General features: G+C 46.6%; 1 protein-coding gene across 1 annotated transcript in view; it reads right to left on the bottom strand.

Moving 5' to 3' along the window:
• Window positions 1–26938, bottom strand: part of SPIDR (scaffold protein involved in DNA repair) — a 651436-nt gene extending 624498 nt beyond the window's left edge. The window contains exons 1-2 of the mRNA XM_068237354.1: window positions 26795–26938; window positions 2443–2580 (exon numbers count right to left, since the gene is read on the bottom strand). Coding sequence (XP_068093455.1) covers window positions 2443–2580; window positions 26795–26800 — 144 coding nt within the window. The 5' untranslated portion in view covers window positions 26801–26938. The remainder of the gene's footprint in view (window positions 1–2442; window positions 2581–26794) is intronic.
• Window positions 26939–27664: the final 726 nt, after the last annotated feature.

The raw sequence follows: 27664 nt of genomic DNA, 5'->3' as shown, positions 1-27664 counted from the left end.
GCGCATTTTCTGCACAGAAAAACTGAGAACTCATATTAATCAATGGGCTAATGCAACTTACTGTGTTGTTCGCACACAGAAAAAAAAACTGACATTCTGCATCCTGATTCTGCACATTTTGGCAGTTTTCTGTATCAATTAAATCATCTGCTGTGAAAAAACGTGTGCGGTTTCCTGCATGGAAACACACTTAGTGTGCAGAAAAAGTATGCAGAAAAACACGCACGGAAAATTGAAAGTCAAGTGTGTTCCCTGCCACAATATTTAAAAAAGACAAACAATAACACTTTGCAATGCCTGTAACACACATTTCTGTTATGCAGCCAGGAACCCTATGATAAAAGTTGAGAGGGAGTAAGGAAGGGGAAATTGGCCTATATTTAGGCAGAATTTAACTAATCAGTGTCGTGTCCTCAGTAAAAACTTATTGCTCTCCTTTCTCTGTCCCCACATTCCACCGCTGTCCCCTGCTTACATAAAGTGCCTTCGGGTCTCCTCGGAAGGCTGTGTAATCACGCACATCTCTGAGTGCTGCTGAAGATTGGCCAATCCGGAATCACGTGTGTGCAGAAGATATCTGTTCGTCTGCAGAATTAATCTGGGACGTGAGTACTTTCAAAGGCTGCCCAAGGACTACTGAAGACCTATTGAACTTACTGAATGAATCCTTTCAATGGGGGGGGGGGGGGGGGGGGAGGGGAGAAACAAGGGCATAGAGAGAGGGGACCAGGAAAGCTCTATGGGATACAGAACCTTACCCTCTACATAGGTGAAAATATATTTACCACAGCATGCTGTAGGTTATACTTTAAAGAGAACCCGAGGTGTGTTTAAAGAATGTTATCTGCATACAGAGGCTGGATCTGCCTATACAGCCCAGCCTCTGTTGCTTTCCCAAACCCCACTAAGGTCCCCCTGAACTCTGCAATCCCTCATAAATCACAGCCGTGCTGTGAGGCTGTGTTTACATCTGTAGTGTCAGTCTCAGCTGCTCCCCCGCCTCCTGCATAGCTCCGGTCCCTGCCCCCGTCCCTTCCCTCCAATCAGCAGGGAGGGAAGGGATGCAGGCGGGGACTGGAGTTCTGCAGGAGGCGGGGAGAGCAGCAGACTGACACTATAGAGATAAACACAGCCAGCTCTGACAAGCTGTTTGTCAGCAGCGTGGCTGTGATTTATGAGGGATTGCAGAGTGCAGGGGGACCTTAGGGAGGTTTGGGATAGCAACAGAGGCTGGGCTGTATAGGCAGATCCAGCCTCTGTATGCAGATAATAATCTTCAAACCCACCTCGGGTTCTCTTTAAAGACTTCTGTTTGTTGGAGATAATTGGTGAAGAAAGCTTGCTTATTTAGCCTATGACTTTAGTCATACAGTAAATATATTAAGAGAAACAGTGACATCTAGTGGTAATAAAACAGCTCACCATAGCTACTAAAAATGATGACTTCAAAGGGAACCCGAGGTGGAAGGATATGACAGCTGACATGTTTATTTCCTTTTAAATAATGCACATTGCCTGCCTGTCCTGCTGATCCTCTTCCTCTAATATGTAAAGCCATAGACCCCTGAACAAGCATGCTGATCTGATGTTGGACAAGTTTAACTGCATGCTTGTTTCAGGTGTGCGATTTAGACCCTACTTACCAGAAAGATCAGGACTGCAAGTCAACTGGTATTGTTTAAAAGGAAAGAAATATGGCAGCTTCCATAGGTCTCACACCTCGGGTTCCAAACAAAAAAAAAAGTAATAATTATTGGCAAAACACACAGTTAACCACTTCATGCCCCTCTATAGGCATGGTAAAAGAGCCAGGTGCGAGCACTTACAGACGTTAGTGGATGTTTAGTTCAACAAAATGGACGTTTGTACCAATTCCTGCAAAATGGATGTTTTAAAATGTCCTATATTTGCACTAAGTGCTTAAAGAAAAAGGGTGCGTACACACATCCAATTTTGATTGGCCAAGTTTACCACTTCAACGTAGTACCTATTTACAAGCGCACATATGGTGCGTCCGCTGCTGGTCAGTTGGGTGCAGGGCGAGCCGAATGACGGCTCTCCCTACTGCTGGTAAACTCCCCGGCGGTGTTCAATACAATTCCACCTCGTTGTAGCAACTCTGAGGGAGATGTAATTCGGGTTCTGGCGATCGCACAGTGTAGCATTGCTGCTATGAGGGTGCCCAGCTTCAGCACTACACAATCATAGTATTTGTAACCTGTTGGCCTTCATACTACATGGAAGTGGTAAAGTTGTCCAATGAAAATGCATATTATAACCTCTATAGGATGCAGAGGAGGCTCTTCTTAGGCAAGTATGTATTTTTGTACTAGAGGTTTCGCCTCATGAACACTTTAATTCACATAAGTTAACGTATGTGAAACCGATAGGCACTTTTCTGGTGTTCTTGTATTATGGGAATAGCCAGAAGGAAAGGTCTACCATTTCTACCGAACAGTCGTCAAAACCTTCGCCACATCTGGTCCATGCTTTTAGTGTTCCTTCTGCAGCTGACTTTTTACCACCAAGACTGGCCTCATCTGGGAAAACTGGATTCATCTCATCTGCAGATCTTTTTCTCTGCAAAAAAAACAAAAGACCTTATAATTTATTGTACATAAAAATGCCAGTTTTGTATAAATCCTGCGGGAAGCTGGAAAACAGAAATAAATCCACAGATGGCTCAAGTTAGCAGAATATTTATTCTAAGAATTCACAAAATAAAGCAGACAAGCAAAAAATTGGTCTGCTCAGCCTTGTGAGCTCCTAATTTGATGGTTGTCAGCCTGATTATCATCCTTAGCGATTATCACGAGTCCAGCTCGGTGTGGAAAAAACAAGCTAAGAGCGGTTATCCCGAGCTGGAGTCATGGTAGCTGCTGGGAGGTCTATGCAGAGCAATGCGTGCAGCAGGGGATCTCGATGTCTGCTGCCATTCTTCTCCCTCTCCTCTGTGGCTCTGCTTACTCCTGGTGGGATCACCGTCTGACGTCATGACAACAGCCGGCAATCTCACCATAGGGTTACAGTGTCACCCGGAGGGCAGATGGAGAACTGCAGCACTGGATCCCAGGAGGTAAGCGAGTGCTGGGGCTGCTGCAGATCTCTCTGCGGTGTGATTTTTTTTTCCAGGTTTTAGGGTCTAAAAGCATGCTAAAAAAAAAAAAAAAATGCACAGCTTTTAGACCCCAAAATCCGGAAAGAATCACACCGCCAAGGGGGTTAGGCGACAACCAATTTTTTGCTGTGTACTATTTGGTGTGTGCGGATGCACGGGGGAAATCTGATGGTGCTCCCTCCCGATGTCAGACTGCACCCTACAAAGTTAGGGGCTCATGGCCCTGTGGGCGACCTCAGGTAAGTTTGACTCAGGCTTTTTATCCTATATCAGACGAGTCCAATCGTGTACATACACATTGTACGTGTAAGATGCAGATGCATCTACCGTTCGCATTGGGACTCCTTACAGGGGGATTGGCCTTGATGCAGGCCGAGGGGCTAATTCACATGCCTGTTGAATATGCGGCACCAACAATAATGTTAAATTTGGGAAGCTGTGCCATTGGATATCAGCGAGTTGTATCTGCCTGATTGAGGTTAGATTACCAAAGCTGCCTTTATCTAGCAGTCTGGTCTCTTCATCCCCTATCAACCTATCAATCCCATCTTCTCTAAATCAAAAGTATGGAATCCGCCGGCCGCATCCGCCTGAAAATCCACATGGCTAATGTATCTCTATGGGCTGGTGCACACCGGTGGTTTGAGGTTTTTAGCAAGCCGCAAACGTGCCTCTTGCTGCACGTTTGCGGTTTGCTTAAAACCTCAAACCACCGGTGTGCACCAGCCCATAGAGATACATTAGCCATGCGGATGCTGATGCGGCCGGCGGATCGCATCATGATCCGCCCAGTGTGCACTGGGACTAAACTCTGTCATCCGCACCCAAAGTCGCTAGCGTTTTGTGGATCTGCTAGCGGTTTTGGTGTGCACTGGGCCTATAAGTGGGAAATAGGAAAGAGTGTTTAACAGGATGCCTCATTTGCAAAGAACTGCTGCAGGGGCTCAAGAAGGAGTTTCAGAACAGTGCTGACCAGTTTTACTTTAACCAAAAAAAAAAATTTTTTTTCAAAAGCTCCTGATTGGTCACCCCTTCACAGCCAGAGCAAATGAATCACTATATGCGAGCAAAGAGGACTTAATTGGCAATATACAATGCCTAAGGACTCCATGAACACATGCTGTGATAATAACTAGTGACATTTAGTAGAATGTAGTAAATTACTCAGAATACCCACTTTTACATTCATTCTTGTTTCAGCAGCAGAAACACTTCTCATATACATGCCTTATATATTCGCGTATACGCCTAATTTTTCAGCACAAAAAAAAATGTGCTGAAAAGTTACCCCTTCGGCTTATATGCGAGTCAGTGGAGCAGAACAGATGGTGGGGCAGGTTTTGTTACTGTCATAGTGATCCTGCTCTTACCAGCTTGTGCCCAGTTGTGTCCATGCCCCGCATCCCCTGCACCATGGTGTGCAGAGCGTGCTGCTCAAGAATACCTGTGTCCCCTGGCTTCTGTAATGGAGCGTGCAAGCAATGTGTCAGTGGTGCAATGATCGGGGATTATTGCTGTGTGGCAATCGCTGTGTCTCATATCTATGACTGGCGTCTTGAGACACGGCTGTATCATCCTTGGGGCACATCTGGCTAAGGGGAGGGGGCTGACATGTACTGGGGACACATCTGGCTACTGTGGAGGAAGCTATAGTGGGGAGGGGGCTTAAACTCGAGTCGATCACTTTCTCCTGGTTTCTGAGGTAAAAGTGGGTACCTCAGCTTATATGCGGGTCAGCTTATTGCTGTGTATTGGTGTGCTTTCCTCTTCACAGTGATGTTGCAACCTAGGCTGTTTATCATGTAGTACAGTATTCTTCTGCCAGTACACTCTGGGAGACCAGGTGGTAATTCTACTGAACACACAGTAAAACATTCTGCAGTGATACACCTGACAACACTAAACAGGTATCCAACCAGAATAAATTTCAGAATGTAAACTAGGTTAAGAAAAGGGTGAGCAATGATTTTACAATGGGAAAACCCTGACTACACACATACAGTATTCCTTTCACTTAGGCAGGGAACACACACTTGAAGGGCCGTATTTCCCTGTGATTCCCGGGTCACCATCAGCTTTTGCGTTTTCGTTTTCCGCTAACGGTTTTCTGCATGGACTCTTCCATGTTTCCGGTGTCATATACTGTATGCAAATGCACGTGTCGTGCAGAAAGCTGTACGATTTAAAGACGCACAGAAAATCACGAACACAAAACGTGAACAAATGGTCACGACAAGCATTTCCTGTGCGAGGCTACCGACTTCAAAAGTCTGTGAAAATTATGCGTGTTTGGCAGTCCATGGCAAAACACGCACAATTGCATCTACAGTAGTGTTTCCTGCCTTAAGGTTCACTTTAAAAAGTTTATTTTAAAGAGGTTTTACAGAATTAATGCCCATTTGTAAAGAGAGATAGTGTCCCATTTGTAAAGCGGTACGGAATATGTTGGCGCTATATAAATAAAAAATAATAATTAACACTGGTGTCACTTTATGCACAACTTATGAACCAGGAATAGAATAAAAGGGATTTTTGGGGATGCTGTGCAAATAGTTGAATGACATCTTTGGCTGTTTTCTACAAAATCACAAATTTGTAAATGTTTCATGCTCAGGTAAACATGGTAATGGATCAGTAATGTTGGAAATACTTTCCTATTGAGTCACCGATCATGAGGGTATCTCAAACACAAACACACTGTATTCCTCTGGCAATAGAGCCTCTGGGAAATCAACACCACATTGCAAACCCAAGCTATCTGAATAAATCTTTACAAAAGAATTACAATACAATAAAGCAGAACACTGATAATTCAAAAGATGCTTTATCACAAGATTCACTGGCTCCAATCCAGAGAACTCTTCCAAGATAAATCTCCTAAGGCCAATTTCTCAAAGATATATGAACCTCACATGAACACCGTATGCCAGGCAAGCACAGCAATTACCCTAAATAGTTTACATACAAGATAAGTGAAGTTTGCATTTTTTAAATGACAAAACCCTTTAAATTATGTTAAATCAACAATAATGGAATAAGTACAACTTAATTATTCAACTACAGGCATAAACAGATTAGTCCCTGCATCACAATCCCTAGCTTTGTAACTCGTGGTGCCTGGACATCTGAGGTCTCCCTATGCATACATTAAAAAAACAACAACCAGCACCCCGAAAATGCTATCGGGTTCTGAAATGCATTTTGTCTGATGCTAATAAAGTTCTTCCGGCTGCCAAAATGTACCTTCTTTTCCGCATATCAGTCATTTTGTCCTTTGCCATTTTAGATTTAGTAATACTACTGGACCCAAACCTCTCTGCAGCGGAGTGTTTTTAGTGTTTCTATATATGACCATCTCAGCATAGCTCAGTATCTTCGGAAATATTCCTGTCTCGTAACATGGCTGACCTCACTCTGAGCTGTTCTCACACTTCTGTTTTAGATACCAAGTAAAACACTGAATAACCGAAAAAAGAGGGGGGGGGGGAAAAAAAAAAAAAAAAAAAAAGGAACATACTCAGAATGTTTTCAACATATTATATGGTCATTGATTGGCCTGTTCCTAGCACAAACGTTGCCAGCATGTAAACTGGTGGGCCACTGGCTGCAAAATAACAGTACACACTGCTCAAAGTGTCTGTATACTGCTTGTGCCCCAAACTGACGCACTAATGATCAATGCACAATTATTAAGTATAACAATTATTCATGTGCAGCATTTGGGACAGCATGGTGGCGTAGTGGTTAGCGCTCTCGTCTTGCAGCGCTGGGTTCCTGGTTCGAATGCCAGCCAGGTCAACATCTGCAAGGAGTTTGTATGTTCTCCCCGTTCTGGCGTGGGTTTCCTTCAGGCACACTGGTTTCCTCCCACACCCCAAAAACATACAGATAAGTTAATTGGCTTCCCCCTAAAATTGGCCCTAGACTACGATACATGCACTACACGATACATATATAGACATATGACCGTGGTTGGGATTAGATTGTGAGCCCCCTCTGAAACCAATGTTAGTTACCTGGTAACATCCTTTTTAGTAACCTCCAGGACAGGTCCACCATGAGAACGACAGGCTCCTCCCAGGAACAGGAAACGTCCAGATAGAGTACTCTATAAATCTTTGTTCAACCCCTCGATAACCAGTGAATTCCAAGAACTGTTCACCTAAAAAAAGGGGTTTGAATATCTATTCTGCATATACATATACATACACATCTCAATATTTATACATATACATATAAACCCTTAATAGAGTGGGTTACGGACCTGTCCTGGAGGTTACTAAAAAGGATGTTCCCAGGTAAATAACATTGGTTTTTCCATTAACCTCCAGGACAGGTCCACCATGAGAAGATGAGCAAGAATCTTACCAATTTAGGGTGGGCCGACTGCCTGCAGGACTTTTCTCCCAAATGATTGCTGTCTTGCAGACATCAGGTTCACTTTGTAGTGTCTAGAGAAGGTGCTTAGACTTGACCACGTAGCTGCTCTGCAGATCTCTTCTGGCGTAGCACCCGCTCTGTATGCCCATGAAGTGGCCGCTGCTCTAGCTGAATGGGCTCTAACTGTATCTAATACCGTATCTCCTGTGATCTTATAGGATTCCTCTATACACAGCTTTATCCATTTAGCTATTGTTTTCGACATCTTTCCGCCTTTTGTAGCACCTGAAGTGTTGATTAGCAGGGCTCTAGAACTCCTAAACTCCGCTACCCTCTCTAAATAGCATATATGAGACATCTTCTGACATCTAAACCCGGCTCTTCTTTAAATGATGGTAACACAATCTCTTGAGATCTAGGAAAATTTGTAGCTACTTTAGGCAGAAATTCATCACAGGTTTTCAGTATTACTTCATCCTTAACCTCCCTGGCGGTAAGCCCGTGCTGAGCACGGGCTATGCCGCCGGGAGGCACCGCTCAGGCCCCGCTGGGCCGATTTGCATAATTTTTTTTTTTGCTGCACGCAGCTAGCACTTTGCTAGCTGCGTGCAGTGCCCGATCGCCGCCGCTACCCGCCGATCCGCCGCTATACGCGCCGCCGCAGCCGCCCCCCCCCCAGACCCCGTGCGCTGCCTGGCCAATCAGTGCCAGGCAGCGCCGTGGGGTGGATCGGAGTCCCCTTTGACGTCACGACGTCGATGACGTCATCCCGCCCCGTCGCCATGGCGACGGGGGAAGCCCTCCAGGAGATCCCGTTCTTTGAACGGGATCTCCTGATCTCCGATCGCCGGCGGCGATCGGAGGGGCTGGGGGGATGCCGCTGAGCAGCGGCTATCATGTAGCGAGACCTCGTCTCACTACATGAAAGGAAAAAAGAAAAAAAAAAAAGAAAAAAAAACGTATTTGCTGCCCCCTGGCGGATTTTGCCAAACCGCCAGGAGGGTTAAGTATTATACAAAAAGGTTAATCGCAACATAGTGCCTCTAACTCACTCACACGTCTAGCTGAGGTAATAGCTATGAGAAACACAATCTTCATTGTTAGAAGTCTGAAGGGAATTTCTGATATGGGTTCAAAGGGCTCTCCTTTTAATACCTTCAAAACTAAGGATAAATCCCAACTGGGAACTTTTCTATTTACCATAGGCTTCTTTCTTTCTACTGACTTGAAATATTAGATGATAAGGGGGTCCCTTGCTAACCTTACATCCAAAAAGGTAGATATTGCTGCTACTTGTACCTTTAAAGTACTTAATGAAATATTCTTTTCTACACCATCTTGTAGAAACTCTAACACTGTCTGTACTAATTCACCCTTGAATCCCGATTCTTCCTGCCACATATTGAAAGTTTTTCAATATTTTAGGTATATTTTCCTTGTCACCTTTTTCCTGCAGTCTAGCAAAGTACTTATGACTCTTTCTGAAACTCCCCTTCTCCTCAGAGGAGACCTCTCAGAAGCCAGGCTGACAGGTTTAGATTTGGTATAGAGCTTCCAGTTCCTCCTGACCCCTGAGCTAGTACTTCCCTGTGCGGAATTCTCACTGGACCCTCCAGCCTCATTTTTAGTAGTAGTGGATACCAGCTTCTTCCTGGCCAATCCGGGACTACCATAATTACCATTGCTTTGGTCTGTAATAACTTTTGTAAAACACGTGGAATCAGTTGTATTGGTGGGAAAGCATAACCCTTGTCGAATATCCAGTTCTGACTGAGCGCATCCACTGCTTCTGCTCCTTCGTTTGGATTCAAACAGTAAAACCTCCTGCACTTTGTGTTTTCTTTGTTTGCGAACATGTCTAACCGCGGCCGAACCCCACCGCTTGGTTAAATTCCTGAACATCCTGTTTGATATTTCCATTTCTGAATTTGATATTCTGTGTCTGCTCAGAAAGCCTGCTATCGTGTTCAGTGACCCTTTCAGATGTATTGCTGATAATGACAGGAAGTTCTCCTCTGCTATTATTAATATGTCCATGGCCAGGTCCATCAGCTTCCTTGACCTTGTACCCCCTTGCCGATTTAAATAGGCCACTGCTGTGGTGTTGTCTGTCCTGACTTGAACATGATGACCCTTCAGCATCTGTAAACTCTGTTCCAATGCTTTTTGTATTGCTGTTAACTCTCTGTAGTTGGATGATTGAATTCGTATCCTCCTTAGCCATAGACCTTGGAACATCTTTCCTTCCAGATGTGGTCCCCAACCTAAAAGACTCGCATCTGTTGTGATAATCTTTTCTGTTGGTATAATCCACATCCTGCCTTCGGTGAGTACTCTCTCCGACAACCACCACTCCAAGGATTTCAGCACTGTTACTGGGCATATCACTTGTTTTTCTAGATCGTCTTGTGTTTTGTTCCAGACTTCCATCATCCAATTTTGTAAGTGCCTCGTATGCATCATCGCCCACTGTATGGCTGGAGCTGTTGATGTTAGGAAACCTAACACTTTCATCGCCTGTCTTATGGTCATTCTTGGCTCTCTTATGCATTCCTGTATTATCGTCTTCAATCTCTTTATCTTTTTGCTTGTTAAATACATTCTTTCTGTCTCTGAATTTATTATGACTCAGAGAAACTGGATTTTTTACTTTGGTTGTAGGACGGACTTGTCCCAATTTACTATCCATGCCAGGATCTGTAATTGATCTAGCACTCCTCTTGTGTTTTCCTCTGCTCTTTGGTATGACTCTGCCACTACCAAGAGGTCGTCTAGATATGGAATTATGAGAATTCCCTCCGTATGTAAATACTTTATCACTTCCGCCATTACTTTCGAGAATATCCTCGGTGCCGATGATATCCCGAAAGGCAGGACCGTGAACTGAAAATGTTGAATCGTTTTCCTTTATCGCAAATCTGAGGAACTTTTGAGACGACTCTCTTATTCGAATGTGCCAATAAGCGTCCCTCAAATCTATGTTTGTCATCATGCAGTTTGGGGTTAACAAGTTTCGCACAGAGTATATTGATTCCATCCTGAATCTTTGATAAGACACAAAGGGGTTTAGAGACTAAGTTTAGAATTAACCTGAACTTCCCCGTCGGCTTTTTTACCAAAAAAAAAGTCGAATAAAATCCTTGATTGTCCGTGACCTGATTGCCCGGAACTGGCACGACCACGTTCTCATCTAGCATTGAGTTTATGATACTTTGTAGTGCTAGTTTTTTCTCTCTGTCTTTTGGAAGAGGAGTGGTAATAAATTCTCGGTGGAGGGGACTGAAACTGGATCTTGTACCCCTGGCTTATAAGATTGAGGATGAAATCGTTTTTGCCTATTTTTGTCCACTGGGAATAAAATCCCGACAGACGACCCCCAACTTTTTCTCTGGCGTCACTTCTTTTCTTGGTTGTCTTGGTTTCGAAAAAGAAAACTCTTTTTCGTTCCTTCTCTGTTAATGGCCCAAGGTCTCCTCCTCTGTTGAGGCTTTTCCTTGTTCTCCTGCCTATTTCTTCTAAAGAACCTTTTGTTTTGTATAAACTTCTTCTTTTTCGGAAATCCCTTCTTTCTATCAGAAGTTCTTTCTAATATTTGGTCTAACTGTTCTCCAAATAGTAGTTCTCCATCAAAGGAAATATTACATACTCTGGCTTTTGAGGCCTGACTGCTTTCCCAGTTCTTTATCCATAGATTCCGCATTGCTGTATTAATTAATGCCGAGGTTCTTGCGTTTACTCTGATGTTCTCGGCTGCTGCATCAGTTATATAGTCTGTAGCTTTGGAAACTACTTCTAATGATTCTAGAATCTCCTCCTTAGAAGCTCCTTTCTCCACCTTTTCTTCTACTTTTTTAACCCATAGGGATAGAACTCTTGCTACACATGTTGTGGCTGCTGCTGGCCGAAAATTTGCACCTGCTGCTGTCCAGGACTTTTTAAGAGCAAATTCTACTTTCTTATCTTGTGGGTCTTAGATACCCTAGATCCTCAAAAGCTAATTCGTTGTCTTTATTAACCTGTGAGAATGCTGCATCAAGCTTGGGACATCTATCCCAAGTCTTGACCTCTTCTTCTGTAAACGGAAACCTTTTCATAAATCCCTTTGACATAAACAACTTCCTGTCCGGGTATTTCCACTGACTTAATATGGTGTTCTTTGTAGATCTATGTATAGGGAAAGTCAAGGATTCTTTTGGCTCCATTCCCTGATATAACTTATCATGCATGGATACCTCCTCAGACTTCTTAGATTCAATATTTAAAGTTTTATTAATAGCCAAGATAAGCTGCTCAGTCTCATCAGCCGGAAATCTAAACCTGGAGATCTTCTTAATTTCAGTCTGGCTGTCCATACTTTTAGAAGAGTCTGATTCATCATCATTATCCTCATCTTCACCCTCCATATCTTCTTCCTCAGAGGAAGATACAATATTTCTCTTTGTACTTTTATTCTTATGTTTAATAGGTTGAGAATCCGCATTTGGTATCTCCCCGGCCGGCACGGTCGTGCTAGTACCTGGAATTAATGCCTCTGTTGCTGGGGTGATAGCAGAGGCAATTACTTCCTCTAATGACTTAATTGTGTCAGCCATTTCCCTTTTTACAGCTGACATTACCTCTTCTTTTAAACCCCCTGATTGTTCCTGTATTAGCTTTACCAGACAAGGCTGGCAGAACTGCTTATTATAATTATGGGCCATTTTTGCATCACAGAGCGGGCACCGCCTTCTTGGCTTTGTCGGCTCAGTAGACTCCGGGCCCTATAACAACAATCAGAAAAACAAAATAATGTCATCTTCCTTTCCCAAACAAAGAAAGAACACCCTGGTGCACCAATCTCAAGAGTGATAAGCAACCTTAAGACCAGGAAGGGAAGGAACATGTATAGACATATATACATATAATCCATCTGACATATCTCTCTCTCTCTCTCTCTCTCTCTCTCTGTTGCCCGCACACTAATCCTATGTTGCTTTTACAATATACACATATATATTTATATTAATATCAAATATATATATACACACATCATATATACAGCATATCCCCCTGAATAATCTGCACCAGCATAAGTTCCCACTCTATGCATAGTTTATACAGACCTCAGATCAGACGCTAAGCAGGCTGTTATAATATACTGCATAGTCAAAATTTAGTAACAGACCTCAGTACAGACGCGGCATAAGGCGTACAGCTCATACCATATAGGTCACCAAGCCTCCGCCACTCTTACCTTTCCAGGCTCCTGCTTAGCGTCCATCCCGCTCCGTTCAGCAAACGAACTGCCGAACCATGCAGGCTTCCGGTGCCTCTTCACCCACGCGACCGGAAGTGACGCTACGTAAGGGCGGAAGTACACCGCCATTGAGGGCAATCAGCCGCCTACCCTCTGGAGGCCCGCATGACCACCACGTCACTTCCGGCGCGCCATTAGCCTCCGCTCTAGGGGAATCATGGACGCCGCGCGTGTCCCCCGGATCCACCACAACTCGGGCAGCCAGGACAGCCATAGGAGAAGGTACCCTCGCTTCTCCTTACCAGACCTCAACACCTCTCTAGGCAGGTCCACCATTCGCCGCCAACCGGGTCCCAAACACACCTGGTCTGATGGACCGGCGAGCGACTAGAGCACTCCTTGTTCCCTGGAACAGGAAACGTCAACTGGTGATCGAGGGGTTGAACAAAGATTTATAGAGTACTCTATCTGGACGTTTCCTGTTCCTGGGAGGAGCCTGTCGTTCTCATGGTGGACCTGTCCTGGAGGTTAATGGAAAAAAAACAGTTAGAGCCAGTTCACACAAACGCGGACGGCCATGCATGCGGAACGCAACGCATGCCATCCGCGTTTGTATGCGTTGCGTGGCTGATCCCATCATTGAAAAGTGAATGGGACAGCTGCGCGTTTGCAACAAAATCTGCGTGCAGCATGCGTTCCCGGACCGCAGAGGTCCGGAACACATGCAGTGTGAACATCAGACAGTGCACTCTATGCACTGTCTGATGTCGTGCGTGTCGGCCTCCTGCACGCATTTCCGAAACGCGGCTGGAAACGTGTGCAGTCTGAACGGGCCCTTAGTGTCAAGACAATAAATACTCTGTACAGCACTGTGTAATATGTCGGCACTATATAAATACATAAATAAATAAATGTGTATGCACCTTCAGATAAATAATCATTTTTTTTTTTTTTTAACCACTTAAGGACTGCAGTCATAAATTAAGGCTGCAGTGGTCTGAATGGAAAAAAAGGACTAGAGCCTTTTTTTTCCATTCAGACCACTGCAGTTTTAACGGTTTATTGCTCGGTCATACAACCTACCATCTAAATGAATTTTACCTCCTTTTCTTGTCACTAATACAGCTTTTTTTTGGGTGCCATTTGATTGCTGCTGCGATTTTTAGTTTTTATTATATTCATCAAAAAAGACATGAATTTTGTCAAAAAAATGATTTTTTTACACTTTCTGTGATAAAATTTGTCAAATAAAGTAAAATTTCTGTATACATTTTTGTCCAAATTTACTGTGCTACATGTCTTTGATTAAAAAAACAAACAAACAAAAAAAAACATTTAGTGTATATTTATTGGTTTGGGTAAAAGTTATAGCGTTTACAAACTATGGTGCAAAAAGTGAATTTTCCCATTTTGAAGCATCTCCGACTTTTCTAAACACCTGTCATGTTTCATGAGGTGCTAAAATTCCAGGATAGTACAAATACCCCCCAAATGACCCCATTTTGGAAAGAAGACATCCCAAAGTATTCACTGAGAGGCATGGTGAGTTCATAGAAGATTTTATTTTTTGTCACAAGTTAGCGGAAAATGACACTGAGACACAAAAAAAAAAAAAAGTTTCCATTTCTGCTAACTTGTGCCAAAAAAAAAAAAAAAAAAATGAAATCTGCCACGGACTCACCATGCCCCTCTCTGAATACCTTGAAGTGTCTACTTTCCAAAATGGGGTCATTTGTGGGGTGTGTTTACTATCCTGCCATTTTGGGGGGGTGCTAAATTGTAAGCACCCCTGTAAAGCCTAAAGGTGCTCATTGGACTTTGGGCCCCTTAGCGCAGTTAGGCTGCAAAAAAGTGCCCCACATGTGGTATTGCCGTACTCAGGAGAAGTAGTATAATGTGTTTTGGGGTGTATTTTTACACATACCCATGCTGGGTGGGAGAAATATCTCTGTAAATGACAATGTTTTGATTTTTTTTACACACAATTGTCCATTTACAGAGAGATTTCTCCCACCCAGCATGGGTATGTGTAAAAATACACCCCAAAACACATACTACTTCTCCTGAGTACAGCGATACCACATGTGTGGCACTTTTTTGCACCCTAACTGCGCTAAGGGGCCCAAAGTTCAATGAGTACCTTTAGGATTTCACAGGTCGTTTTGAGACATTTGGTTTCAAGACTATGCCTCACGGTTTAGGGCCCCTAAAATGCCAGGGCAGTTTAGAAACCCCACAAGTGACCCCATTTTAGAAAGAAGACACCCCAAGGTATTCCATTAGTAGTATGGTGAGTTCATAGAAGATTTTTTTTTTTTCACAAGTTAGCGGAAATTGACACTTTGTGAAAAAAAAACAATAAAAATCAATTTCCGCTAACTTGACAAAAAATAAAATATTCTATGAACTAATCATACCACTAATGGAATACCTTGGGGTGTCTTCTATCTAAAATGGGGTCACTTGTGGGGTTCCTATACTGCCCTGGCATTTTAGGGGCCTTAAACCGCGAGGAGTAGTCTGGAAACCAAATGTCTCAAAATGACTGTTCAGGGGTATAAGCATCTACAAATTTTGATGACGTGGTCTATGAGGGGGCGAATTTTGTGGAACCGGTCAAAAGCAGGGTGGCCTCTTAGATGACAGGTTGTATTGGGCCTGACCCGATGGATAGGAGTGCTAGGGGGGGGGGGGGGGGGGGTGACAGGAGGTGATTGATGGGTGTCTCAGGGGGTGATTAGAGGGGAAAATAGATGCAATCAATGCACTGGGGAGGTGGTCCGAAGGGGGATCTGTGGGTTTGGCCGAGTGATCAGGAGCCCAAACGGCGCAAATTAGGGCCTGATCTGATGAGTAGGTGTGCTAGGGGGTGACAGGTGGGGATTGATGGGTGTCTCAAGGTGTGATTAGAGGGGGGAATAGATGCAAGCAATGCACTGGCAAGGTGATCAGGGCTGGGGTCTGAGGGCGTTCTGAGGGTGTGGGCGGGTGATTGGGTGCCCTAGGGGCAGATAGGGGGCAGATCTGATGGGTAACAGTGACAGGTGGTGACAGGGGGGGATTGATGGGTAATTAGTGGGTGTTTAGAGGAGAGAACAGATCTAAACAATGCACTTGGGAGGTGATCTGATGGGGGGTTTGCGGGTCGATCCGATGGTGTGGGTGGGTGATCAGATTGCCCGCAAGGGGCAGGTTAGGGGCTGATTGATGGGTGGCAGTGACAGGGGGTGATTGATGGGTGATTGACAGGTGATCAGTGGGTTATTACAGGGGGGATAGATGCATACAGTACACCGGGGGGGGGGGGTCTGGGGAGAATCTGAGGGGTGGGGGTGATCAGGAGTCCCCAGGGGGCAGTTTAGGGAATAAATAAAAAAAATAGTGTTGACAGATAGTGACAGGGAGTGATTGATGGGTGATTAGGGGAGTGATTGGGTGCAAACAGTGGTCTGGGGGGTGGGCAGGGGGGGTCTGAGGGGTGCTGTGGGCGATCAGAGGGAAGGGGGGGCAGGATCAGTGTGTTTGGTGCAGACTAGGGTGGCTGCAGCTTGCCCTGGTGATCCCTCGGACACCAGAACCACCAAGGCAGGAGGCAGCCTGTATAATAGTATACATTACAAAGTGTATTATGGGGTTAACAACCCGCCGGCGCTTCCGAGCGGCCGGCGGGTTGTCGTCACGGGTGGGCAGAGCCTATTGCCGCCGTATGCGCGCGCATCAATGCGCGCGATCCCCGGCCCGGAAGAGACCCAGGACCCGACGCCAGTCTGCGTTACGTGGTCCTGGGGCTGCCACTTTGCCGCCGCCAATCTACAGTGGGCGGTCGGCACGTGGTTAATTCAATACAGGTTATTGTATTGAATTTAATACCCCCCAAAAATGTTGTCAGATGCTGGACGCTGCGTGCCCCTGGCGTGAGCAATAATAGTATAGGTTAGCCAGCTACGGGTGCCCCCAGTATAGGTTAGCCAGCTAGGGGTGCCCCCAGTATAGGTTAGCCAGCTAGGGGTGCCCCCAGTATAGGTTAGCCAGCTAGGGGTGCCCCCAGTATAGGTTAGCCAGCTAGGGGTGCCCCCAGTATAGGTTAGCCAGCTAGGGGTGCCCCCAGTATAGGTTAGCCAGCTACGGGTGCCCCCAGTATAGGTTAGCCAGCTACGGGTGCCCCCAGTATAACCAAGACTACTGCAGGCCACAGTGGTGTCCCAGACTACACCCCTGAGGTCACTTTGAGAGGCCTATAGCCCAAACTACAGGCTCATGTTTTTCAACATAGTAAGTGTATTTTTCATTGCGCATTTTACTAAATGAAGTTGTGTTACATTGTGGAGCGATCCTCCTTTCCCATTTTTCTTTCCTAAAGCTTTCCTTATAGCCAGGCACAAAAAAGCCGCTAGAGTGTAAACCCATTATCGTCCCCGCTGATAACAGTACCAAGACTGCAAGGATTAACATTTGTTTCGTTTACCACTACTTACTCTTTTTAAATATTAAAAATTTTTTTATCCCTAATGCTAATCTACACGTACATTTAAAATTTTATTCTTATGCATACCTCCTCTTCACTGGCTGAAGTATAATGCTATTACATTGTTCTATTTTCATCCCCTTATTCAGAGTATTGATGGGGTTTTTTCCTATGTATACATTCTGGTTGCAACTATATATTTGTATGCAATTCTCATCTTAGACCACAAGATGGCAGCACTCCATTAAACGGTTCCGCCACATATTGAAGCGATTTTAAAGAGACACTGAAGCGAGAATAAATCTCGCTTTACCACCCTGGTGGTATTGACGAGCTCAGCTCGTCCAGGAAAAACTTGCTGAAAGCGGTATTGACGAGCTGAGCTCGTCAATACTGCCAGGGAGATTTATTGTTTCTCTGCCCCGCCGGCTGCACTTTTCCCTCATCAGAGGGATTCCCCAGGATGGCTGGATGCCTGTCAGCACGCTGTGGGTAGCGATCTGTGCTACCCACAGCGTGCAGAACTAGCATCCAGCCACCCTGGGGAATCCCTGTGCAGCCATCGGAGCAGAGAATGTGCTCAGCAGCATGCGGGATTCCCCTTCTGTGCTGCGGGTGGCTGGTGCGGGGATCCCCTCTGTGGGGGGGGGGGGGGGGGGGTGTCCCCTGCTGTGCTGCGGGTGGCTGGTGCGGGGATCCCCTCTGTGCGGGGGGAGGGTGTCCCCTTCTGTGCTGGCTGGTAGTGGCCGGTACCGGCGGGGATCCTCTCTGTGGGGAGGGGGGGGGAGGGGGCATCCCCGTAATGTGCGTGCGGGTGACCCTGTAGTGTGTGTGTGGGGGGGCGGGTATCCCCCCTATGGGGCGAGTCTTGGCCGGTCGGGGACACCCCCTTCTGTGCGGGGGGGGGGGGGGGGAGGTGGGTGTCCCCTTCTATGAGAGCTGTGGGTGGCCTTTCCCTCCTCCCTCTCTGTCCCCCGTGCCCTCCTCACCCCCGATCCTGTGTCCCCCCCCCGTCCCGTGTCTCCCCCCTGTCAGTCAAAAGCCCTGCTTTACTCACCTGAGGGCTTTCTCCTGCGCTGGCCGAGATGCACACCCTCCATCTCCATCGCCGAAGTCCCGGTCTCTGTAATTACAGTACGCGGCTTGGTGACGTCACCAAGCCGCGTACAGTAATTACAGAGAACACGAGACTTCGCGATGGAGGAGGAAGTGCGCCGCTTCCGCCGCAGGAGCAAGCCCTCAGGTGAGTAGATCAGGGCTTCTGACGGGGGAGACACGGGATTGGGGGGGGGGGGGCACGGGGGATCGGAAGGGATGGGGGGAAGAGGAGGGAGAGGCCACCCACAGCCCTCATAGATGGGGACACCCACCTCCCCCCACAACAGAAGGGGATGTCCCCGACAGACCATGACTAGCCCCCATAGAAGGGGATATCCCCCACACACACAGAAGGGCCACCCAGCCACCTGCACGCACAGTATGGGGATCCCCCCCACAGAGGGGATCCCCACCGGCCACTACCAGCCAGCACAGAAGGGGAGCCCCCCCACAGAAGGGACACCCGGCCAGAGTCAGGGGGCATCGGGGGCAATGGGGGGGGGCAGAGGCACCCGCAAACCTGGCTCCCTATACATATGACTCCCTACACCTGGCTGCACATCTGTCTCCTATACACCTGGCTGCACATCTGTCTCCTATACACCTGGCTGCACATCTGTCTCCTATACACCTGGCAAACATCTGTCTCCTATACACCTGGCTGCACATCTGTCTCCTATACACCTGGCAAACATCTTGCTCCCTATATACCTGGCAAAACATCTGGCTAAACTATTCCTGGCTAATACATCTGGCTAACTACACCTGGCTGCACATCTGGCTAACTATACATCTGGCTAACTATACCTGGCTATACATCTGGCTAACTATACCTGGCTATACATCTGGCTAACTATACCTGGCTATACATCTGGGTCTTATACTCACCATTGGCATGCTGATCCCTCGTCGTGTACCTCTGATAGCTTCCCCGGTGCCTTCTTCCATGTCCCTTGGCGGATTTTGCTTCTCCCTTGGAGATCACATGTCCCCCGTCGATCGGTGTTGATGGAACCAGTGTCACACAGCATCATCAAAATCTCGCAGCAAACACTTTTTTTTTTAAATTTAATTCAATACAATAACCTGTATTGAATTCAATACAAAAAAAAAAGATTGCAAAAAAAAAAAATTGGTTGAAAATTATGGGAAATTATTTGAACCACTTTTTGCACGGAAATCCTGGGGAAATAGAACGCCAGGGTGGCTACAGAGACACTGAAGCGAAAAAAAAATTATGATATTATGATTTGTATGTGTAGTACAGCTAAGAAATAAAACATTAAGATCAGATACATCAGTCTAATTGTTTCCAGTACAGCAAGAGTTAAGAAACTCCAGTTGTTATCTCTATGCAAACAAGCCATTAACTCTCGGACTAAAGCTGGCCATACACTGGCCCGATTTGTACCCGTTTCAACAGCAGATTCGATCACTGGGATCGAATCTGCTGCCAATCGTTCACGCTACACGCCGAATTTCGATCCATTTCGTCCGATCCCGTCGATCGCGCCATGCGGAAAATAACCGTCGATCGCCCGCGGGTAAAGAGCGCATCGCTAGCGGCGTTTGAGTGCCCGACGACCGACGCAATAGAGCCCGCATACATTACCTGCTCCGCCGGCGCCACTCCAGTCTCCCGGTCACCGCTGCTCTGTCTGCGCTCTGGTCTCCAGGTCCGGCATGCCTCACTTCTTCTAGCCCGGCAGGAAGTTTAAACAGTAGAGCGCCCTCTACTGTTTAAACTTCCTGCCGGGCTAGAAGAAGTGAGGCATGCCGGACCTGGAGACCAGAGCGCAGACAGAGCAGCGGTGACCGGGGGACTGGAGTCGCGCCGGCGGAGCAGGTAATGTATGCGGGCGGGCGGGGGCAGCAGCACCACCACCACCACCACAACAGATTGTGAACGGTTTCAGGCTGAAATCGGTTCACAATCTGTTTGCTGTAAAGGTGGCCATACGATCCCTCTCTGATCAGATTCGATCAGAGAGGGATCTATCTGTTGGTCGAATCTGATGGCAAATCGACCAGTGTATGGCCACCTTAAGTTTAGTCGTGGAGAGGGCTGTTATCTGACTTTTATTATCTCAACTGTTTTCTTTTTCTCTGCTAGAGGAGAGGTCATTAGTGCACAGAATGCTCTGAAAGACTCATTTTGAATGAGAAAAAACACTATATACCTGAAAATAAAAATATTAGAATATTTTCTTTGCTGCTAATCTTCTAGTAATTATTCATAGTACACAACCAATTCACTATATCATATTTTTTTTTCGCTTCAGTGTCTCTTTAAGTGCTTATATTCAGCAGGGGCACGTGTGCCCCTGCTAAACCGCCGCTGTCGCGCCGCTAAACGGTGGTCACTTACCTCCTAAATCCCCTCCGTGCAGCGGGGGATCACTTCCGCATTCAGGCAGGGCTAATGGCCGCAGCCCTCCCTTACGCGCGTCTATCAGCACGTATCTCCGCCTCTCTCCCGCCCCTCTCAGTCTTCCTTCGCTGAGAGGGGCGGGGGAGAGGCGGCGATGCGCCGCTGATAGACTGTGCTGAGAGGCAGGGCTGCAGCCGTTAGCCCTGCCTGAAGAGCAGCAAAATCTACGACCAAGTTGGTCGTTGATTTTGCAGGGGGGGGGGGGGGGGGGGAGTTGGGGGTGAAGGGACCCCCGTTCAGCCGTGGGATAGCGGCGTTTTAGCAGGGGCACACATGCCCCTGCTGAATATAAGCACTGAAGCGAGATTTATTCTCGCTTCAGTGTCTCTTTAAGATATTAAAGGGAAGGTTCAGGGAGGGTGGGTAAAAAATAAAAATCAAATTCCACTTACCCGGGGCTTCCTCAAGCCCGTGGCAGGCAGGAGGTGCCCTCGCCGCCGCTCCGCAGGCTCCCGGTGGTCTCCGGTGGCCGACCCGACCTGGCCAGGCCGGCTGCCAGGTCGGGCTCTTCTGCGCTCCAAGGCCCGGAACTTCTGCGTCCCACGCCGGCGCTCTGACGTCATCGGACGTCCTCCGGGCTCTACTGCGCAGGCGCAGAAGTACTGCGCATGCGCAGTAGAGCCCGGAGGACGTCCGATGACGTCAGAGCACCGGCGTGGGACGCAGAAGTTCCGGGCCTTGGAGCGCAGAAGAGCCCGACCTGGCAGCCGGCCTGGCCAGGTCGGGTCGGCCACCGAAGACCACCGGGAGCCTGCGGAGCGGCGGCGAGGGCACCTCCTGCCTGCCACGGGCTGGAGGAAGCCCCGGGTAAGTGGAATTTGATTTTTATTTTTTACCCACCCTCCCTGAACCTTTCCTTTAAGAAATAAAGGTTTTATAGCAGTAAAACCCCCTTATCCAGAACTCTGTTAAATAGCAGTCTCAAGCAACCAGAAAAATTCCAGCCTTGCAGGATGCATAAATCTTTTTTTACACAGTAATAAAGTGTAGTCTTTGTCCTAATTTGTTTTTTAATTACTGTATTTCAACATTAATACAGAGTTTATGGTAAGTATACAGTGTGGAGTATAGCACTGTTATCAGCTAGGGCTAATTTTAACATTGACTCTCAAGCAACCAGAAACTACACTCACCCAGCATTAACCAATCCCCATTGGTGCTGAATAATGGGGGTTTTACTGTACAAACGACTGGGTCTTCATTTGATAAAGGCCTGCGTGCCGAAATGTGCTGTTTAGTTGCTGTGTTACACATAAACCAAGCTATAATTGCATAAATCCAGGTGGAGACCCAGTCATTTGTATATTCTAAATTGGATTTGACATCTTGTGCCGTGATCCGGGTGTTGGCTGGTTGACTCCCTGGTGGTGAAGAGATTGGTGGTTGAGCGATTGGGACAATAGTTTTGCTGTGTGGTTTTACTGTACACTAATAAAATTTTAAATGTACGTGTAGATTAGCATTAGGGATAAAAACAAAAATTGTAATATTTAAAAAGAGTTAGTAGTGGTAAACGAAACAAATGTTAATTCTTGCACTCTTGGTACTGTTATCAGCGGGGACGATAATGGGTTTACACTCTAGCGGCTTTTTTGTGCCTGGCTATAAGGAAAGCTTTAGGAAAGAAAAATGGGAAAGGAGGATCGCTCCACAATGTAACACAACTTCATTTAGTAAAATGCGCAATGAAAAATACACTTACTATGTTGAAAAACATGAGCCTGTAGTTTGGGCTATAGGCCATTCAAAGTGACCTCAGGGGTGTAGTCTGGGACACCACTGTGGCCTGCAGTAGTCTTGGTTATACTGGGGGCACCCGTAGATGGCTAACCTATACTGGGGGCACCCCTAGCTGGCTAACCTATACTGGGGGCACCCCTAGCTGGCTAACCTATACTGGGGGCACCCCTAGCTGGCTAACTTATACTGGGGGCACCCCTAGCTGGCTAACCTATACTGGGGGCACCCCTAGCTGGCTAATCTATACTATTATTGCTGATGCCAGGGGCACGCAGCGTCCAGCATCTGACAACATTTTTGGGGGGTATAAAATAATAATACTTACAATAACCTGTATTGAATTAACCACGTGCCGACCGCCCACTGTAGATTGGCGGCGGCAAAGTGGCAGCCCCAGGACCACGTAACGCAGATTGGCGTCGGGTCCTGGGTTTCTTCCGGGCCGGGGATCGCGCGCATACGTCGGCAATAGGCTCTGCCCACCCGCGACGACAACCCACCGGCCGCTCGGAAGCGCCGGCGGGTTGTTAACCCCATAATACACTCTGTAATGTATACTATTATACAGGCTGCCTCCTGCCCTGGTGGTCCTGGTGTTTGAGGGATCACCATGGCAGGCTGCAGCCACCCTAGTCTGCACCAAACACACTGATCCTGCCCCCCCCCCTTCCCTCTGATTGCCCACAGCACCCCTCAGACCCCCCCCCTGCCCACCCCCCAGACCACTGTTTGCACCCAATCACTCCCCTAATCACCCATCAATCACTCCCTGTCACTATCTGTCAACGCTCCCCACCCCTCAGATTCTCCCCAGACCCCCCCCCCCACCCGTGTACTGTATGCATCTATCCCCCCTGTAATAACCCACTGATCACCTGTCAATCACCCATCAATCACCCCCTGTCACTGCCACCCATCAATCAGCCCCTAACCTGCCCCTTGCGGGCAATCTGATCACCCACACCATCAGATCGACCCGCAAACCCCCCATCAGATCACCTCCCAAGTGCATTGTTTACATCTGTTCTCTCCTCTAAACACCCACTAATTACCCATCAATCACCCCCTATCATCACCTGTCACTGTTACCCATCAGATTAGACCCTAATCTGCCCCTTGCAGGCACCCAATCAACCGCCCACACGCTCAGATTGCCCTCAGACCCCCCCTTATCAATTTGCCAGTGCATTATTTACATCTGTTCTTCCCTGTAATAACCCACTGATCACCTGTCAATCACCCCCTGTCACTGCCACCCATCAATCAGCCCCTAACCTGCCCCTTGCGGGAAATCTGATCACCCACCCACACCATCAGATCGCCCGCCAACCCGCCGTCAGATCACCTCCCAAGTGCATTGTTTACATCTGTTCTCTCCTCTAAACACCCACTAATTACCCATGAAATAGGACAGAGTTCTTTTTCAATCTTTATTAAGATCTCCAGGTGTGGGGTGTAGGTGACCCCAGTAGGACACAGCTCTCTTCCTGGTCTTGCTTGTATTCCAGGAGTGGAGTCCTAGGGATGATGTTAGCCTTCTTGATTTGGGTCTCAGCCATTAGGGGATTATATCCTTGTTTAATAAAGTTCTTTTTCAGATAATCCAGGTTTTTATCTCTGTCACCACTCTCAATTGCATTTTATTGCTTGATTGAATGTGGGACGGTGTGTCAGTTTGTGGTACATAAACATTTGTAGGTTATCTCCCCTGATGTATATGGGGGTGTCAAGAAAGTTCTGAGAGTAGTTTAGATTAAATAAAGCACTCTTAATGCTTGGATCACCAACCAATTCACAATTCCATCCACGCCTTTTTCAGACACACAGCTGCACTACGCACTTCAGTGTTCTCCCCAGAATTTTTTTCCAGCCGGGTGGCATGAAATAGTAGCCGGGTGGCATGAAAAAGTAGCCGGGTGGGTCGAGATGAAAATGCAGGGCAACTCAGCTTACAGCATAGGAGGAGGTGAAGAGGTGAGCCGATGACAGCCGGGTGGTCACCAAATCTAGCCGGGTGGAGCACCCGGCTAAAAGAGCCTGGGGAGAACACTGCACTTGTTGAGTCCACAAACGCCATTCAATTGTAATTTAAATGCTGCTGAACGGCAGCGTTTGTAACAGGGCTGTGGAGTCGGAGTTGTAGAGTCGGAGTAATTTTGGGTATCTGTAGTCGGAGTCGGGAAAAAATGCACCGACTCCTAGTGAATTTAAACTGTAATTAAAATAGAAAATATGATAAAATGTTCTATTTCTCAGATAATAGTCATCATAAATAATTTATACATACAGTAATAGCTGTGTTTAGTCCACAAAAATGAAATAAACCAATCAAAATTAGTTACTTGTGCTCCGTATTTTTAAAGTCAGATATACATATCGGATTGTGACTGTATATATGATGTGTACACAGGAATCCCTTATATATACTAAATAACATCTATGCTGTAAGAATAAAGCCTGATGTGTAGCCATGTCACTAATAGAGATGGTCAATGAGATGGAAATAATTCTGCGTTGATTCTGATTAATGCAAATGTATGCACTCCCTTTGCTCATGAAATCAAATAATTTGATATGTTGTTAACATTTGGTTTGGTGACTACGAATTAAATGGTACCTGACGGATGAAAAGAAAAGTTTTATACATAACTGGGGCTTCTTCCAGCCCCCTTCAGGCTAATCAGTACCTCGCTGTCCACCTCCAGCACCTGGATCTTCTGCTATGAGTCCTGGTAATTCAGCCAGTCAGCGCAGTCCGGCAGCATGCCGCTTCCACAGCCAGGGGCGATCTGCACCTGCGCAATAGTGCTGTGCAGGTGTAGTACGCTCCAGGCGGCAGAGTGTGTGCATGCGCACTACGCCAGACTGGCTCAAGTACCTGGACTTATAGCAGAAGATACAGGTGGCGGAGAAGGACAGCAAGGGACTGATTAGCCTGAAGGGGGCTGGAGGGAGCCCCAGGTATGTATAAAACTTTAATTTCATCTGTCTCACGTTTACTTTGTTACACAGTAGTACTATACTCTACATATGCACTCCCCACAGAGCTGCAGGGAATCCACTGAGAATGTTGTGCACATTAAACACAGAGGTGTTGTCTATCACCCATAAACCTGGTTCAGATTGTGCATGAAGAATATGTAATACAGGAAGAATCTCCTTATTCCCCTGCAGATCACTCTTACATGTACCCACAGTTACATTGCCTAGGGCCTGATAGATGTTCTTTGTTCCGGTCTGTACCTTTTACAAGTACTCTTACCAAGGACTAGTTTTAGTCTATGACTAAAGGCAATAAATATGGCAGTCTACATATCCTCATTTCAGTTGTCTTTTAAAATTCCTAAGCGTTGGCAGTTAAGAGACGAATTTCATGTTACATACTTTCAATCAACAAGATTGTAATATGCAAATTAGAGGAGTCGGAGTCGAGGAGTCGGTGGAATCCTAAACTGAGGAGTCGGAGTCGGTGGATTTTTGTACCGACTCCACAGCCCTGGTTTGTAACAAGTATCTCAGTGCTAGATATGCGGTGGTGTTACTGTGCAGCAGAAAACAGCTAAAGTGTTGTTTTTGCACTTAGATGTGCCTCCATACGCAGGACGCTATTGTGGACGGAAATGCGAGCAAGCAAGAGCCACGCAGGCGCAATGACTGCCATCACCCAGGCAGTGCGAATTAAACTTAGCCGCGGCGGGAGAACGGAGGATCCTGGAGGATCCTGGAGGACCAGTGCGGGCACAGGACCGCTGCAGGGAGCTGGTCGAAGCCCCAGGTAAGTGAAACTCCTCAGTTTAGGTACCCTTAAAAGTAAGAAAACCAATATTGAAATGAAGTTAATCAGGAACAACTTACTTTGAGTGATTATTTTGCTTATAAATGTGCTGGTTATTTTTACCAATTAGAGGAATAAATAAGATTTTTATGACACGTATTGGGAATAGAGCCCAATGTAATCTAGATTAATGTACTTTTATGTTAGCGACATCATTTGGATCCAACCATAATTTGTTATGATTATGGCCACTCACATGTGCCCCTTCATTTCTTCTGCACAGGGTGTCAGATGATGACTCTGCATCCAGAAGATATAAAAGTAGGATGGGCATAAAAATTTAGAAGTTTAGAGAAGTTTTTAAAAGTGCAACTAAAGCACCACATAGGTGACATGTAACCTGTGGCAAAAGGAAACGTATTTAGCCTAGGCGTACAAACACCAACACAACTCAGCGTTTACTGATTTTGAGGTAAATGGATTCAGAAAACCCACGGCCCGCCCCATTGAGTCTTGCCCATACCCACTTCCAAACACTAAAAGGTTCTTACCAACATTGCTGATGGTTGTTCAGCTGCAGGGGGTATCGGAAGCTTTCACGTTACTTTTAGACACAAAAATCTCTTATCTGTTCTGCACTTCTCAGTCATTAGGACACCGCAGCCGCACTCCCGCCAGTCTGTTCATCGCTTCCGGGTAGCCGAACCTTTCACAGCGCATGCGCTAGAGCAGTATGAGCCTCCGGAGCTGAAAGCTGTTAAACGTGCGAAATATTGCGGTCATCAAGAAGCCTGCATTGCCGCTTGGATTACATATGTTACTCGGGGCTCGCTATGCTTTTGCAGACGTTGCATTCTATGGAATGCGGAAAGAAGATGGAGCATGCTCTCCTTACACTCAGTGGCGTAGCTAAGGAGCTGCAGGCCCCGATGCAAGTTTTACATTGGGGCCCCCCCAAGCACTCTAAACATAACAATTGATACGATGCACCAAAACCTGCCAATGGCAACTACAGTGGCAGAGGTGCAAGAAGGGGATGGGGAGAAGATGGTTAATGATTACCACTATTCATAGTATCTATAGAAGTAATTATTATGATCACAGGACCAAAAGAGAGCAAATACTGTAGTTGAGGGAGGGCCCTTCGGGGCCCCTTTGGCCCAAGGGCCCCGATGCGGTCGCTACTTCTGCACCCCCTATTGCTACGCCCCTGCTTACACTGCATTGCTCCTAAGCAGCAGCCCTGCTAGCAAGAGATCCTCCTCCAGCGCTGTGGTATGCTAGGGAGAATCATTGTCGTCGCCGAAAATTTTTAAAAGATGACAATGAATGACAAAGGTGTTCCACACACACGCGCCCCCCACCACCACCACCCAGTGGCATAGTACAGAGCTATGGGCCAAAGTGCAAATTGTACACTA

Source organism: Hyperolius riggenbachi, chromosome 5 (assembly GCF_040937935.1).
Source record: "Hyperolius riggenbachi isolate aHypRig1 chromosome 5, aHypRig1.pri, whole genome shotgun sequence".
NCBI classification, from domain to species: domain Eukaryota; kingdom Metazoa; phylum Chordata; class Amphibia; order Anura; family Hyperoliidae; genus Hyperolius; species Hyperolius riggenbachi.
The sequence above is the reverse complement of the archived record's forward strand: the minus strand, read 5'-3'. Positions and strand labels throughout refer to the sequence as shown.